The sequence below is a fragment of the Oryzias melastigma genome, linkage group LG14 (genome assembly GCF_002922805.2).
Source record: "Oryzias melastigma strain HK-1 linkage group LG14, ASM292280v2, whole genome shotgun sequence".
NCBI classification, from domain to species: Eukaryota; Metazoa; Chordata; class Actinopteri; order Beloniformes; family Adrianichthyidae; genus Oryzias; species Oryzias melastigma.
The window spans coordinates 19,669,872-19,684,160 of NC_050525.1; the positions used below are offsets into that span (position 1 = coordinate 19,669,872).

The 14,289-nt window shown below is 35.0% G+C and overlaps 1 protein-coding gene across 5 annotated transcripts in view; it reads left to right on the forward strand.

Moving 5' to 3' along the window:
- LOC112142965 (actin-binding LIM protein 3) overlaps window positions 1–14,289 on the forward strand; it is a 46,622-nt gene that overhangs the window by 16,023 nt on the left and 16,310 nt on the right. For 2 of the 5 annotated variants that reach the window (XM_024266668.2, XM_024266672.2), the window contains exons 3-8: window positions 2,559–2,742; window positions 5,154–5,266; window positions 5,880–5,969; window positions 6,080–6,206; window positions 7,307–7,400; window positions 7,816–7,903. In XM_024266668.2, coding sequence (XP_024122436.1) covers window positions 2,559–2,742; window positions 5,154–5,266; window positions 5,880–5,969; window positions 6,080–6,206; window positions 7,307–7,400; window positions 7,816–7,903 — 696 coding nt within the window. The remainder of the gene's footprint in view (window positions 1–2,558; window positions 2,743–5,153; window positions 5,267–5,879; window positions 5,970–6,079; window positions 6,207–7,306; window positions 7,401–7,815; window positions 7,904–14,289) is intronic. The other 3 variants (XM_024266670.2, XM_024266673.2, XM_024266669.2) reach the window with 2 other exon arrangements.

The following is a 14,289-nucleotide window of genomic DNA, read 5'->3' on the forward strand; positions in this document are numbered from 1 at the left end:
CAAAATGATTCCAAGTACAATTGTTTGAATTTTAGATGTTGAAGTTGTTGAGCAAGTTACTAGGCTTGTGCTCTGGCGGCCATCTTGCCATCTGGCGGCACAATTTGACACATACCACATTGCATACCACATTTAAAAGCAGGAGCAACCAAAGTGCTGGATAGAAATTAAAATAGGAATCAAATCATGAAACAATTAAATACAAATAAAAGAGACGATAAAATCACTGAAAGAATACAAACAGTTAATCAGTAAAAGCAACAAAACAATAAAATAACAATAACAAGCTGGCCCACTGGATCTCCTCATTGGAGTAAAATGAAGAGTTTTTAAAAGTTTTAAGGGTGGATGCAATCAAATAATTGTGATTTTAGTCAATAACTGCAAAATTCTGGGGGGCTTGTGACCCATTTGTTCACATTAACTCCACTTTTTGGTTCTTCTGAAGTTTCCCATATAAGACAAAAAAAAGGAAAAGAAAATGGAAAAGCAGAATTTGAAGGAACTGACAGTTACTTAAGAATATGTATACTTAAGAATACATTTAGAGCATATCAAGAAATAGAATTTTATAAAACTAAAATGTAAAAGTCAGACTGCAAAAAAAAAGAGGAAATGGTTTAAAATAAGTAAATACAAAAACTGATCAGCAATCTTTTTACACCAAAAAGAAGTAGGAGCGTGGTCTTTCTGGTCAGAACTTTTCACAGTTCGACTCAAATGTAGAGCTTCTTCACCCCTTTCAAATGGTCAAACAATTCCTCATGGAAGATGGAAGTTTGTCCACGATTACGTCACACGAGATCTCCTGTGAAACAAAAGAAAACCATTCTCCCTCACAGCATTCCATGCCAGAAAAAGTAGCCTTTGTTTTTCTTCCTGTGGAGTGAAGCGCCCGTTGGATCCACAGTCTCTTCCTCCTTCTGTCTGAGCCTCTTAACACTCTGGCTTAGATCTCCTCAGATCCATTCACTCTGGGTTAAGAGCCATTAACTTAATTACTCAGTGGACACTCAATTCACTGTCAGATACCTCGATCGGTTGGCTGCCTTTCAGATGCCCAGCCTCCACTTTCATTCTGGTCATACCATTTTCAGCTGCAGCTTTTACTAAAACCTTTCCACTCAATAGATTTTTTATAGTCAATGTATTCTTTTCGTTGACGCATGATTTTGCAGGATAAGTAGTAACTATGATGACACATGTCAATTGTAGTAAAACACATTAGATAAACAGGTTTTCCAGCAGGAGCAACAGTTCTGTTTAAACTGCAGAGCACCGGCCTCATCACTGCTGGAACAACCCCACCAGAAATCATCATTTGGTTGAAGGACTTTGCATTAGCTTAATAAAAGTCATATATCATACTGTCAACACTTATCCTTTTCTAGTTAAATGGACTACATTTAAAGCTAATAAAGGTTTTTATCAGTGAACATCAAAAACAGCTCTAGTCTCTAAAAATATAACAGGTAATAAATAGTAAAGCACATAACATGATCGTTTTTTGATATATTCACGTGCTAAAATTATCATTTTTTATTTCTATAATAGTATTTAAAACATTTATTTATTTTAAACAATCAAAACAAAAAATCCTAAAGAAAACTATCAAACAAAACATACATTCTTGCATAGATATGTCAAACATAAGACGATTATTTTATTAGAAAATTAAAAAAATGAAAAGTAAAAGGAGAAATGCAAAAGATGACATTATAACTACTCTACTAATCATAAATAAACATATTTGTACTTATATATACAATACATGACACAATATACCCATTAAAGTTTGTCAAAGAGAGTTTTATGAGTTAAATATGAAATTTGTTTTGTTGATGCAAAATAAAACTTTAGTCAGATTTGAGGAAAAATCTGCGATGAAAATTGTAAAATTGATTTTATTTTATAGTAGAGAAGATGATTATTTAGTTCAGTTGAAGCTTTGCGGTTTAAATGACAGTTTTAAAGTATTATTTGGAGCCTAATCATTAATTTAATTCATAAAAGGAAAAAAAATAATCTGTCCTGACTCAGTTTAAAAACAGTTTTTTTAGGATTAGGTTGAGATTACCTGGATGAATATTGGAATTAATAAAGATTTAGTTTAGTTTTGTAGCATAAATTATGATTGGCAAATCAAATCCTGAGCTCTCTATCAGTCAGATATTAACATTTATTGAAAATGCACATATTATATTTTACTTTTTAGAAGACTATGTTACATTTAGTTTATTTTGTGCTTGGACATCAGATTTACAAAATTCTTATTTTGAAAAATATTGATGGAAACACAACTGAAGAGGATTAAAAACTTCTGCCTGCAGAATATTTTTATCATCTGCTTTTGTACAGAAAAAAAAATCCTAACATATTGTGTAACTTGAGTCTAGAAAGAAATCATTCTTATCCTTAAAACCGGATTAGAGTATTAACCCCTTCAAAGTCAGGACTGACAACAGATTGTTCTTCACAATCCACTCACACACGTCCACACATAAACAATGACTGTGTAGAAACTCAATATTTCTGTACCGTTTTTTCCTCTTGGTTAGTGTGCGGCTGTAACTTGGTGCACGCGGGTTTCTTCCACCACTCTGGTGAGTACATCTGCACGGAGGACTACCAGCGGCTCCACGGGACTCAGTGTGACAGCTGCAACCAGTACATCACTGGAGAAGTTGTGTCCGCTCTGGGAAGGACGTACCACTCACACTGTTTTGTCTGCAGCATATGCAGGTACCACAAGATGTAAAACACTTTGGCTTATGAGTATAAATTATTTGAAAGGTTGATAAAGTAGATCCTTAATGAAATTCCCTTTTAAAAATGCTGTTAAAAACTGAAAATACTGACAGAATCTTTAAGTACCATGTGAAGGTACATGATTTCTTGTTTCCACCTAAATGTTTGTAGAGATGTGTGTTGAAAAAGGACCTTTAATAGTCTCAGAGTCTGTGAGCCAATCACATCGGCTGGTTTCAAAGGCTGCATTCACACCGCGCACAATTCGGTCATGAAATTCTGTGTTGTTCCAGAATGTGCGTCCCCGGTCTCAAACATCATTTATTTTTTTTCTGTAACAGTCATATTTTGTCCCAAAAAGCGTAAGAACATTTTTGATAATTCCAACATACTTTATTTTGGAGCTTTATTGTTATTTATGCATTTTTTCCCCATATCCTACGTAAAATAACGACAGCTTATTCTGTTAAAAAGGGAAAGAAAACAACCTTTGTTTGAGTACTTTAGAATAAGAAACACGATTTATGAAAGTTATTTTGTAATGGAAGCATGTAACAACGTGCAATTATTACATTTTTGTTGTTTCTACTGCAAATTATTGGGGGCACAGATTGTGGACGGCTGGATCTGACAGAATCGATCTGCTCTGTCGGTTTACGTAGAATATGTGGAAAAAAAAGAAAAAAAATTAAACTCAGAAAAGCCCCAGAATAATGTGTGTTATAATCATCCACCTTCTTCTTACTCTTTTTGGGACAAAATATGAGTGTAACGAATCAAATCAACGATGTCTGAGACACATTCTGGCAGGAGAAATGTCGCTTAACACCAAACACTGGCCAGCCGAGCTTGCTAGCTCTCTATGCTGTCCACCTAGCGTAGCGGACGCTATCTCAGGCTGGGGACATGTCCAGAGTGTATCCTGCCTTCTCAAATAGTAACCGGGACAGTCTCCGACGGGTTGAGAAAATGGATGGAAGTTCAGGACAAAAAGCATCGCATTGAGCAGCCATTTTTTTTTTTGCTCTTTGATCAAGACTCTCAAAACCTCACATGCCCAAAGCTGAGTCCCTGATTGGTTAATGCTCCACACCTGAGGCCCAAATCTCACCGGAATACCACAATAAGTCAAGCGGCTCACACACCGGCTGCGTTGACTTGCGTTCAAGTGGCCACTTACAATGAAAAGTCTATACAAACGCACGTAGAGGAGAATTTTGTCAAAGTCAAGGCCCAGGGGCCGGATCCGGCCCTCCAGATCATTTTATTTTATTGTTTTTAATGGCCCGATGCTATCTTGCGCTTATTTCTAATGTATAATTTTGACAAAATAATGAAAGCAGTTTAAGGTTTAAGTTAATTTATTCTGGAATAATATTCCTGTCTGTTCTTATTCATTGTTATGTTAAAAAATTATGTTTTGAAAGTTTTAATATTTTAGTTTTAGTGTTTAATAAATGTTTTCTATCCTGTTTAGCCCGTGACCTAAGGTGTGTTTTGGATTTTGGCCCCCTGTGTGATTGAGTTTGACACCCGTGGCATAAACTTTTATTGACAGTGGTCACTTAAACGCAAGTCGACACAGCCGGTGTGTGAGCGGCTTCAGATCACGTCTGTACCTGACATTGAAACTCGAATCGTGTCCGATGTGAATGCAGCACCAGGACTGACAACCCATCTGCCATTAGTGTTGTTTTCAACAGTTAGCGTTTAGGTTTCAGAATGTTATAAGCTTCTAAATTTTTGGTTTAACAAACATATTATAACACATGAATGAGACACCCTCAGTATCAAATCCTTGCAAACAGTTTAGGCAGCCTGTTTTTTTCTGATTATTTTGACCTTTTCTTTGCTTTGATTTTGAAATTACAGATTTTTTGTTTGACTGTACACTTTTGAATCTTGTTATAAAACAAAAAACATTTTTTTCTTAATTTTTATGATTTTTGCATTAAAAAATGTAATTATTTAAAAACTAAGAATTGAATTTTTTCACAATTTCAAGTTTGTTGAGGAATTGATGTCTAAAAACAAAGTTAAGTTGCACTATAAAAGTGGAGATTACCTCATAGTGAAAGTTGTAAATGAGTAAAAAGTGCTCAAAAAGGCGCTGAACTACCAATTACGGTAAACTTTCCGAAGTTAAGAGATTCTCTCTTTAGTTCATCGATTTCCATCGATTTTTAAATGAGTTCTGTAGCTTAAAAATGTTATTTCTGGTATTTCAGAAGGATCTCTGTCGTCATTGTTGTGTCATTTTTTAAATTATAGTTTACATTTTGTTTAAATTGCTGCCTATTTTTAATCTAGAAAGTCAAAAAATGTGAACTTAGAATAAAAACTCACCAGAGTTTTGCTAGGCGGAACATGAATGACTTCTTTCTGGCGTGTGTGTTGTTATGCAGAAGTCCATTCCCAATCGGCGACAGAGTGACCTTCTGTGGGAAAAAGTGCGTGTGTCAGCAGTGCTCACATTCTCTGAACAGCGACAAGCCCGTCATGGTCCACGGACCGAGCTGTAAGAAACAAACACACTCACTCCGATAATCTCTATGCGGCGCAAATGCATGCGAGACTGTACTAGACTGATAATTTATTCAAAAATATGACATCAAGGTTACTTTTCAAGTAACTTTTACTTTTTGTTTGTGTTTATATTTGACTTTAAATCCATTCTTCTGGATAAATCAGAGCTGTCTAACTCCAAGTCTTGAGGATTAGTGTCCTAAATGGTTTCCAACTCACCTGATGCAGGTAATCAGCAGCAGATGAGTCAGGATTACCTAAAAACCAGCAGGTTTGAGGCCTGGAGTCTGAGAGCTCTGACTTAAATGAACAGCACAAATAAAGACGATAACTTTAATCAGAAAGACAGAATGCTTTAAAAATAGAGTTCCCTGTTTGCTGTAAAATACCAACACTAGTATTACTGCCATTGAAAAAAGAAGTAAAGATTCACATTTTAGAAAGGAATGGCAGAAAAGACTGAAATTGATCTAAATAAGCTGCAAAATGATGTATAATGTCGTATTGATCATAAACCTTGTCCACTGATTCCTTTTGAAAATATCTGTGACTCATCCACCCTGTAAGGCTGTTCTCTCACAAGTCTTTCACCGACCTGGTTCTAGTAGCTCCGTCTGACAGAGGAAGTGTGGCTGCCAGCACAGGAAGAGAAAGGAAGGAGGAGAGAAATGAGCAGAGATTGGCAGACCAGAAAGGCAAGGGCAGAGAGGGAGGTTGACAAACACATAAAAGCGTTCCCGCAAAATGTTCCAGGCATGCCTTTCTGTGCTTTGTCACTGCGACGCTCTCCTCTCGTCTTCCTCAGACTGCGCAGGCTGTGGGGACGAGATCAGACAGGGTCAGTCCCTGCTGGCCCTGGAGAGACAGTGGCACGTCAGTTGTTTTAAATGCTGGACATGCGGCTGCGTGCTCACTGGAGAGTACATCAGCAAGTAGGTGGATTGATCCTCAGCATGTCAACAAAAATATGGTGTTTTTAGTAAATCGACATTTAGATTTTAGTTAGATTTTAAAGACCCTCTCCAATGAAAATTGTGTTTTTTCTACTGACTTAGAAAATATGTAAAGATAATTAAAATTGAATTTCTGAGTATTTTTTTTTATAAAATCACTGTAAATTGGGAGCAGACAATAAAAACAACATTTTAAAAAAGCTTGTAGGAGTGATCTAGTTGCTCCCTACTCCGCTTCATTCTCATGCATTTTCATTTTACACATCCGACCTGTTTATACATCAGATCACAAAATTCCCAGTTCAGATCGTGTTACGGATTTAGGGTCATTTTACAGATTAGTAAAAATTGAAAAAAACAAGATAAAGGCATAAATATAAAGTACTTTAAAGGATAAATACACACTCACACACGTATTGCATCAAAATATTTCCTCATCTTGGCCTATTTATAAGAATGAAACATCTTTAAACTTTTATCACAAACAAAATTCTAAAACTTTTAGTTTTTTTATTACATTTATATGATTTGAGACCAAATCTACAAAAACGGATAGAAACGAATGCTTGAAAATATTTTTGAAAATACCAAATCTATCTGGAGTTTCAACTAAAATGCACATTTTCTCTTGTCCAACGCCCCTAATTTCCAAATTAAATATTAAATCAAAATAAATCTTTTGTATGAACTGTTTTATTGAAACTAAGTGTGGGAACATTTAAATCAGGGGTCTCATTTTGCTTGTTAAAACATGAATTCGGTGTACACCGTACAGGATTATCCGTGATCCATTGCACCCTATGTTATGTTTTAAATAAAGGGATGATGGGAAATGAGAGCAGGTTTGCTGAGCACCATCAGTCCTGTAAAGCACTCAGAAGCAAATTTTTATGCCGCTCTGCAGAAACCTTCCTATAAAACGACAGATTTTTTGATTTTGGATAAAATAATCATTATTGAAAGACCTCTGGGAACGCTTTCACAATAGATCAAAAGCTGATTGGAGTGGGGCTTTAAAGCTAATCAGGGCAGTAGAAGATCAGGCGGTTTAATTCGATCGTTTCTCCTGTTTTTGACAGAGATGGGAAACCTTATTGTGAGACTGACTACCACACTCAGTTTGGGATCAGGTGTGGGAGCTGTAACAGGTTCATCAGCGGCAGAGTGCTGGAGGTGAGAGCATTTGTTCTTCTGTGGCTTTATTAAGAGTGAGGATGCGAGCGTGCACATTATGATGGATAGGAAAAACAATGGAGAACGAGCACATTTTTTTGCGTTTGTGAGTGTATGTGTGAGTCAACCCTCTTTAAGTGACTGACGGTTTGACTGATGATGAAGCAGCTTTGGAAACCCAACAAAGCAACAACCTCCCCATCCATTTCCTATTTTTCTCTTTCCTATCAGGCCTGTCCACACTTGTCACTCCCAGTCGTCTTTTGTTTTACTCCTCATCACTCTTCTGTTCTTATTTTCTCATTCTTAAATCTTTTACAATTCCTTAATTACATTTGTCAAATTTAGACATACTTTACTAAGCCCTGAAAGGAAATCTAAGATTAGTCTTTGAGTCCTTATATCTCCTCTGCAGGCTGGAGGGAAGCACTACCACCCCAGCTGTGCCAGGTGTGCACGCTGTCACATGATGTTCCTGGAAGGAGAAGAAATGTACATTCGAGGTGAGGAAACACAGAAGAAACGGCTGCTTAGGCAACTTTTGTGAAGAAAACAAGAGTATTTTAGAATCTATTTACCTTTAGTAGTCTCTTCACGCTGCATTTGCCAATGACAATTGATGCAGAGCTCCCATTATTATAGTTGTCATTCAAAATTTAACATGAACGTTTCAAAAAAATTATTAGCTCTGAAATTTCATGTTTAAGGGTTTTTAATTCAGAATTCTTGGACAATTTTATACATTTTATTTGAATTTTGCCTGATTTTTTTTTAAGCACTTTTCCCATCTTTTTTAACCTTAATTTTCTTTTTTGGGGGGATTTATACATTTTTGTAGTATCTGGACACTTTAGATATTTGCTATAAAACTTAATAACAGTTTGATCTCAATATTTCTGAATTTTAAAGTAAAAAAATGACAAGATTTAACATTTGGAATTTAGTTTTTTGGACTATTTATTGAGGAATTATTGTGTAATAATGAAAAAAAGAGAGACTTGGATTGTACAAAAAAATCTGTTTTAAATTAAGTTAAATTATAGAGTAAATTGTAAAGTAGTAAGAAATGCTAATAAAGGCTCCAGACTGCTAACACTTAAATAGAAGTATATATCTGAGGTGGTCCTAAAAAAGTTGCATAAAATGTTTCAAACTTGCAAGAAAAAGTATGTAAATTATTTGGGATTACTTTAATTTCTGCATGAATTTGTCATAAAATAAGTTCATATCTTTCTGTAAGTCACATGAACACATTCTGCTTAAAACTAATTCAACTTCAACTTGGTTAAAGTTGTTGTTGCCAAAGGAGGGTTAATCAAAATCCAACGGTTTGCATATTTTTTCCACCCTGCACTTTGAATTCTTACACATTCTGTTCCATAAAAACACAAAAAAATTAGTTTTTTTGTGTTGTATTAGTTTAAGAAAACTGTGATGTTATTATTATTAATGTGTCTGAACAAATTTTATGACAAATTCATGGAGAAATCCAAGTAATCCCAAATGATTCACATACATTTTCTTGCAACTGTATATTTAATTTTAATATAATTTTATAATGTGTTTTAGGGAATTCTGCTACACCTCTGAATTTTTGCCATTTTAACGATTAGTTGTAGGTGGAGGTGAAGGTGGAATTAAACAAGAAGTTTAACTTCTAACATACTAAAGCTTTCAGACTTGGGGTCTGTAATTATTTTGACTCTAAATGGTTCAAAATAATGTTTTTTTTGTGTGTTTTCTTTAATAGTCATGATTAAGACTGCTGTTGACTTTTAAGTCATGCAAGAAAAATAGTAATACTTTTTTTTTTTTTTAATTTGCATCAGTTTATGCTGACTTTTTTATTAATTTATTTTTAATTCCATAAAATAATAACAGCAAAAGATCTATACACAAAATGAAAGGGAACGTATAGAGAAAAACTTTAAAAAAGTGATAAAACAAATAAAAAGTTTTGTATCTTAGCATACCATATAGCATGTATACTTGTGGTTTACATCAAAGCATTTCATTGAGAACAATTATTTCTAAATTTGGGTTCCTGGAATAAAGCAACACAGTTGATTGATAAGTATTTTTGAAGCAACTCTTCTTTATCGAGTTTTTTGGGGGTGAAAGTGTTGTTGGGGATAAATTCAGCTTAGCAGAGAATTAAAGACTAAATGACTAAACTTCATTTGTGTGTTTAGCAGAACTTGAAAAGTTAAGCTCAAAAGTGGAACCAGTGTACTGTAACGCCAGTCTGACACAGTTCCTGGCTCATACCTCCTGTTCACCTCATTAACATTCTGCTGCTCTCCAGCTTAGAGAAAACCAAGCGTTTGTATATCATACGTACGTGCACACACATGAGGAGCTTTTAAACACGTTTTTGTATTTTTCTGGTTTCTTGATTTTTCCCATTTATCTGAAAGCTGGCATGTTGGGTGTGTGCTGAGCTCCTGTTATCTGCCCCAAGGTTACATTCACTCCGTTTGATGACTGCAGACATGTAGGAGGGCTGAGCAATCACCCTTGTGAGACCCACTCAATTAGGACGCACACGCACACCAATAGTGACTCTCGCAGCAACATGCTCGCACATCCCTGCAATCAATCTCTTGACCCGTGTTTGGAATAAGAAGTGGTGTCAGTGTGTGCAGCCACCAGGATCCACTTCAGGAGGATTTCAAATGCTTCTCATTCCAATGCAATTTTTTAGATTTTATTCTTTATCTGCTCATAAATTATACCTGTATGTCAGAATCTTTAAATAAAAACCCAAATTTCATTGTGGCAACCAACATACACTTGCTGCTTCTTCAATTATTTTTTAATCAATTCAATTTTCAGCTTTGTTGACACTGTTGTCCACTGTTCTTTTTTTAATTTTTTATTTGTGTAATTATTACATGATCTATAACTAGTTTCATCTGAAGCCTTTATGGATGCTGAGGAAACAACACTGATACATGAAATTCACTCTATTAAACTATTAAAGCATCCAAATTGAGCTTTGCCCACTGCCATGATAAAACTATTTAACATGTTAAAACTGATATTCAAAAACTGGGACAGCTGACCTGTTACAGTGCTGAACACAAAGCCCAAAGGAGGATTCTTCAACCACAACAGGAACAACAGGGTTTTGAGATCTTACTTCCCTCCATGTGTCTGAGTGATCTTCCTAAATTAGTTCTGAAACGGCATAAAAAACTAGAAAAGTTACATTACCTGCAATAATGCTAGTGTGAATGGTTTTTGCCGAAAGTAGTCTGATGCTGAAGCCTTTTGCTGGAAACGGTGTTACAATTTACTTTACTTGCTGAAGGGATTTGCTGAAAATGCAAGAGCTATTTGTAAAATATTGAATTTGCTAAAAGACTGGAAATTTCATTAAAGATCTTTGAAAGAGCTCGGAAGTTAGCCAAAGTTTCTGGAATATTTGTAGTAAAATTGCTTGAAATCCCTACTACATGCCAATTTTGCAAGATATTTAGCTCTAAGCTTAAAACTTGCTAAACTCCAGAATAGCCTAAAATTCTTCAAAAAAATGTATTTAGCCTAAAACGTTAGCATGTTGCTAAAAAATAGCTAAACTCCACATAAGCATAAAAAAAGCCAAATTAGATAAAAAAAAAAAAAAAGCGAGCACATTGGTTAATTACTAGCTAAACTAAAAAATTGCCTAAAATTCGTCAGTAAACTAAATAAGTAAAAAACATTAGCCATAGAAAATGAAATCAAATTGTATTTGAAAATTATTTAGGAACATGTTTTAAGTTTAATTAAAAAATAATATGTTATATTTATCATGTTTTTATAATATATATACAGTAATTGTTGGAAAAATTCCTATGAATTTAGATGTGTGATCTATATAATCCAGGTTACTAAAAGTTACATTTATTATTATTATTATTTTCACTGTATTACCTAAGATATGCATAGACTCTTCATAATCAAGTATCTGAGACTAGAACTCAGCAAATTGTGACGGTTAAACATTAAACATTCAAATAAAACCTCTAACAGGAAGATTACGGGTTTGATTCCCGCCCTTCTTGCCATGTGTTGAAGTGTCCTTTGGCAAGACACTGAACCCTACATTGTGCCTGGTGGTTACAGGTTGAAAGCTCATCAATTAAGTGTTTATTTGTCACATATATTTGACCTTATTTACTGACAATTCTTGAGCATAAAGTGTTTTTTTTAATGGGATGGATTACTGTTTAAATATAATCCTTACTCAAAATAACTCAATTTATCTCATGGTTAGAATATTCACTTATTTATTTCACAAAAGGAACAATATCCTTTATTTGTAGTCACAGCTTACTCCTTGCTGGTGCCAAAGAATCTAGTTTTGTTTGCCAAAATAAAGTTGTTTTGATTTTATTTTATTTTCTCTAGAATCAAAAACTCCCACATGAATTTAAAAAAACGTTCTCTTGCAGTGCTTCTCTTATCCATGAAGCGTCTTCTTATGGCAGTATTATTCAGCAATGGAAATAGCCTGAAGGTTTTGTGCTTTGTAATGCGATTTTTAAAATGGTACAAGTGCAGTTGTTGATGCTTTTGTGTGATGAAAACTGCCTGCTTTCATTCAACTGTTCTGGATGCATGAATTACACAAATAAAGTCATCAACAAACAATAATTCGTGCACGATTTAGGTCAAAATATGACAAAAAAGTTCAATTTTGTAGCTTTTTTATTGTAAACAGTATTTGTGGTGGAGTTTGTTTTCTTTAAAGGGAATCTCAAGGCTCCGCTTGTGTGTAGCAGAGGAGCTGGGGCGGGACGGGGGCGGACTGAATCACGGCGCACTGTTTCTATCGACAGTATTGATCCTGTGTGCAGTTTGTTAGAGAGGACGCCTTCGCGCCGTGTGTTCGTGCTCGCTTCGTGTGTGAGTTCAAATGCAGGTTAGATTTATGGCGGTGGCGGTCGGTGAATATGAGAATGATGATCAGCTGAGGCCACGCTGCTGCTCTGCATCACTTCAAAGCCGGAGGAAATGATGCGAGCTGGAGTCTGTCTGCAGGTTCACGGCGGAAACATTAGCATCATTAGAACTATCAGATCCACATGTGTGCAGCATCCTGACATTAGTGGCTCATTGTTCGGAATAGCATCTATTAGGACTCATTCATTACCTTTCTCCTTTGTGTCTGTTGTTATGCATTTTCTTAGCTGTTCTAGTCACATTTTGTTTATTTTTTGAAGCAACCGTCTAATTTTCTTTTAATTTAACCTTCAAATGTATGTCAGATCTTTCTTTTAAATTAAAAAAAATGCTCTTAAGTGATGACAGAGACATTTTTAAAGCATCTGTGTTCTACAGAGGGTTTTTCTGATAATTTGTTCGCTTTGTTGAGTCATTTTTACACCTTAAAATGTGCTGACACCTTAAATTCAGCTTTATTTTTAATGATTAAACAAGACACAACTTTTGTTTTTTATTTTTTAATCTGGAAATACTGTGAAAGGCTATAAAAACAGTAAGAAAATCTACTCTTAATGGTCATAATATTAAAAATAGTAAATGACAGTTTGTTTGTCCTGATTTCCTTTTTACTCATTAACAAACAAATACTCCTTAAAGTAGAATAATGAGTCAAATCAATGTTAGGATTCACCCTGAACACAAAGTAAACATGTAAACATTGCAGTTTGGACTAAATTCTGTATGACTCATTAACAATTTTATAGTTACAGTTGAATGGAAATTATAGACTGTTAATTGATTGGAATTTAACTATATTTCGGTAAAATTCATGAAACTTTTGTCTGTGTCTTTAAGGCTGTTGGATCCATTTGGCTGAAATTAGATTGTTTTTTATGCTTCCATGTTCCTTCATTTGGTCATGTGGCCATTCTGGCCTCCTATTGGTTAAATGTATTTTGAGAGCTGCAGTGTCTTTATTGGACTTTATTGGTTAGTTGGATTTAGTTCCATGTTATTGTCATATTTTTTTTTACATTTTTTTGCTTTTAAAGATATTTTTATGGTTTTATTTTGTACTTTGTCGCTCTTCAAGAAAGTGCAAGAAAATAAATTGCATAAAAAATGAAGAAAATGACCTAAGACTGCAACGGCAGTTAAAAAAAGCTTTTACTTTTAATTACAGGGGTGTAAATAAAATAAATTTTTGAGATCAAATAAATGAATTTGTCATTAAATGTATTTTTTTTTTTTATTTCATTCATCCATTTACTTATCCCGCTTTATCCGGAACCTAACTTGGTTACTATTTGGTGAAGGTCAAATAATAAAATAGTCAATTATAGCAATAAGTGATGCTAAAAAATCCTTTATGCTTTTTTGTGATGCTTGTGTGTTTGTTGGTATTCTACTTTTTGGTTCCAGATCAGACAATGAACAAAGCAGTGGAAGTGTGCGCTCACAGCAGCGTGCACAGTTGGGTTCTTTATGTGTGCATGTTCACACCATGCCTGCATGGTTAGTCCAAACCAGAAACAGGCTTTTTGACACCTATGGCGACTTCAACAGCCCTCACTTGTACTCTAAATCCAACACAGCTGCTCTGGTGTTTGGGCTTTCATTTTAAAATAAAAACTAAGCAAAAACATAAAAAAATTAATAGAATTCAAGTCAGAGAGTCTCTCTTTAGTACCTTTAGATTGCGTAAATGAACAATGTTTTTCTCTGATGGACTAACCTCACCGCTCCCCTGAGAGATGCACACGCCACCCCAACCTTGAACAGAATGAAGCCACTACTGAAACGGGACAGATGGGTGAAGCAAACCAATTGGCCGTGTATCTCAGTGTTAAACAAACATGGCTCCCCAGAGTTTTTATTGTTAGAATAGCTCTCTTGTTTATCTGGATTTGGAGACCAGAGGAGACACACAGCCGGGACAGTCCCCCCCCCCCCCCCC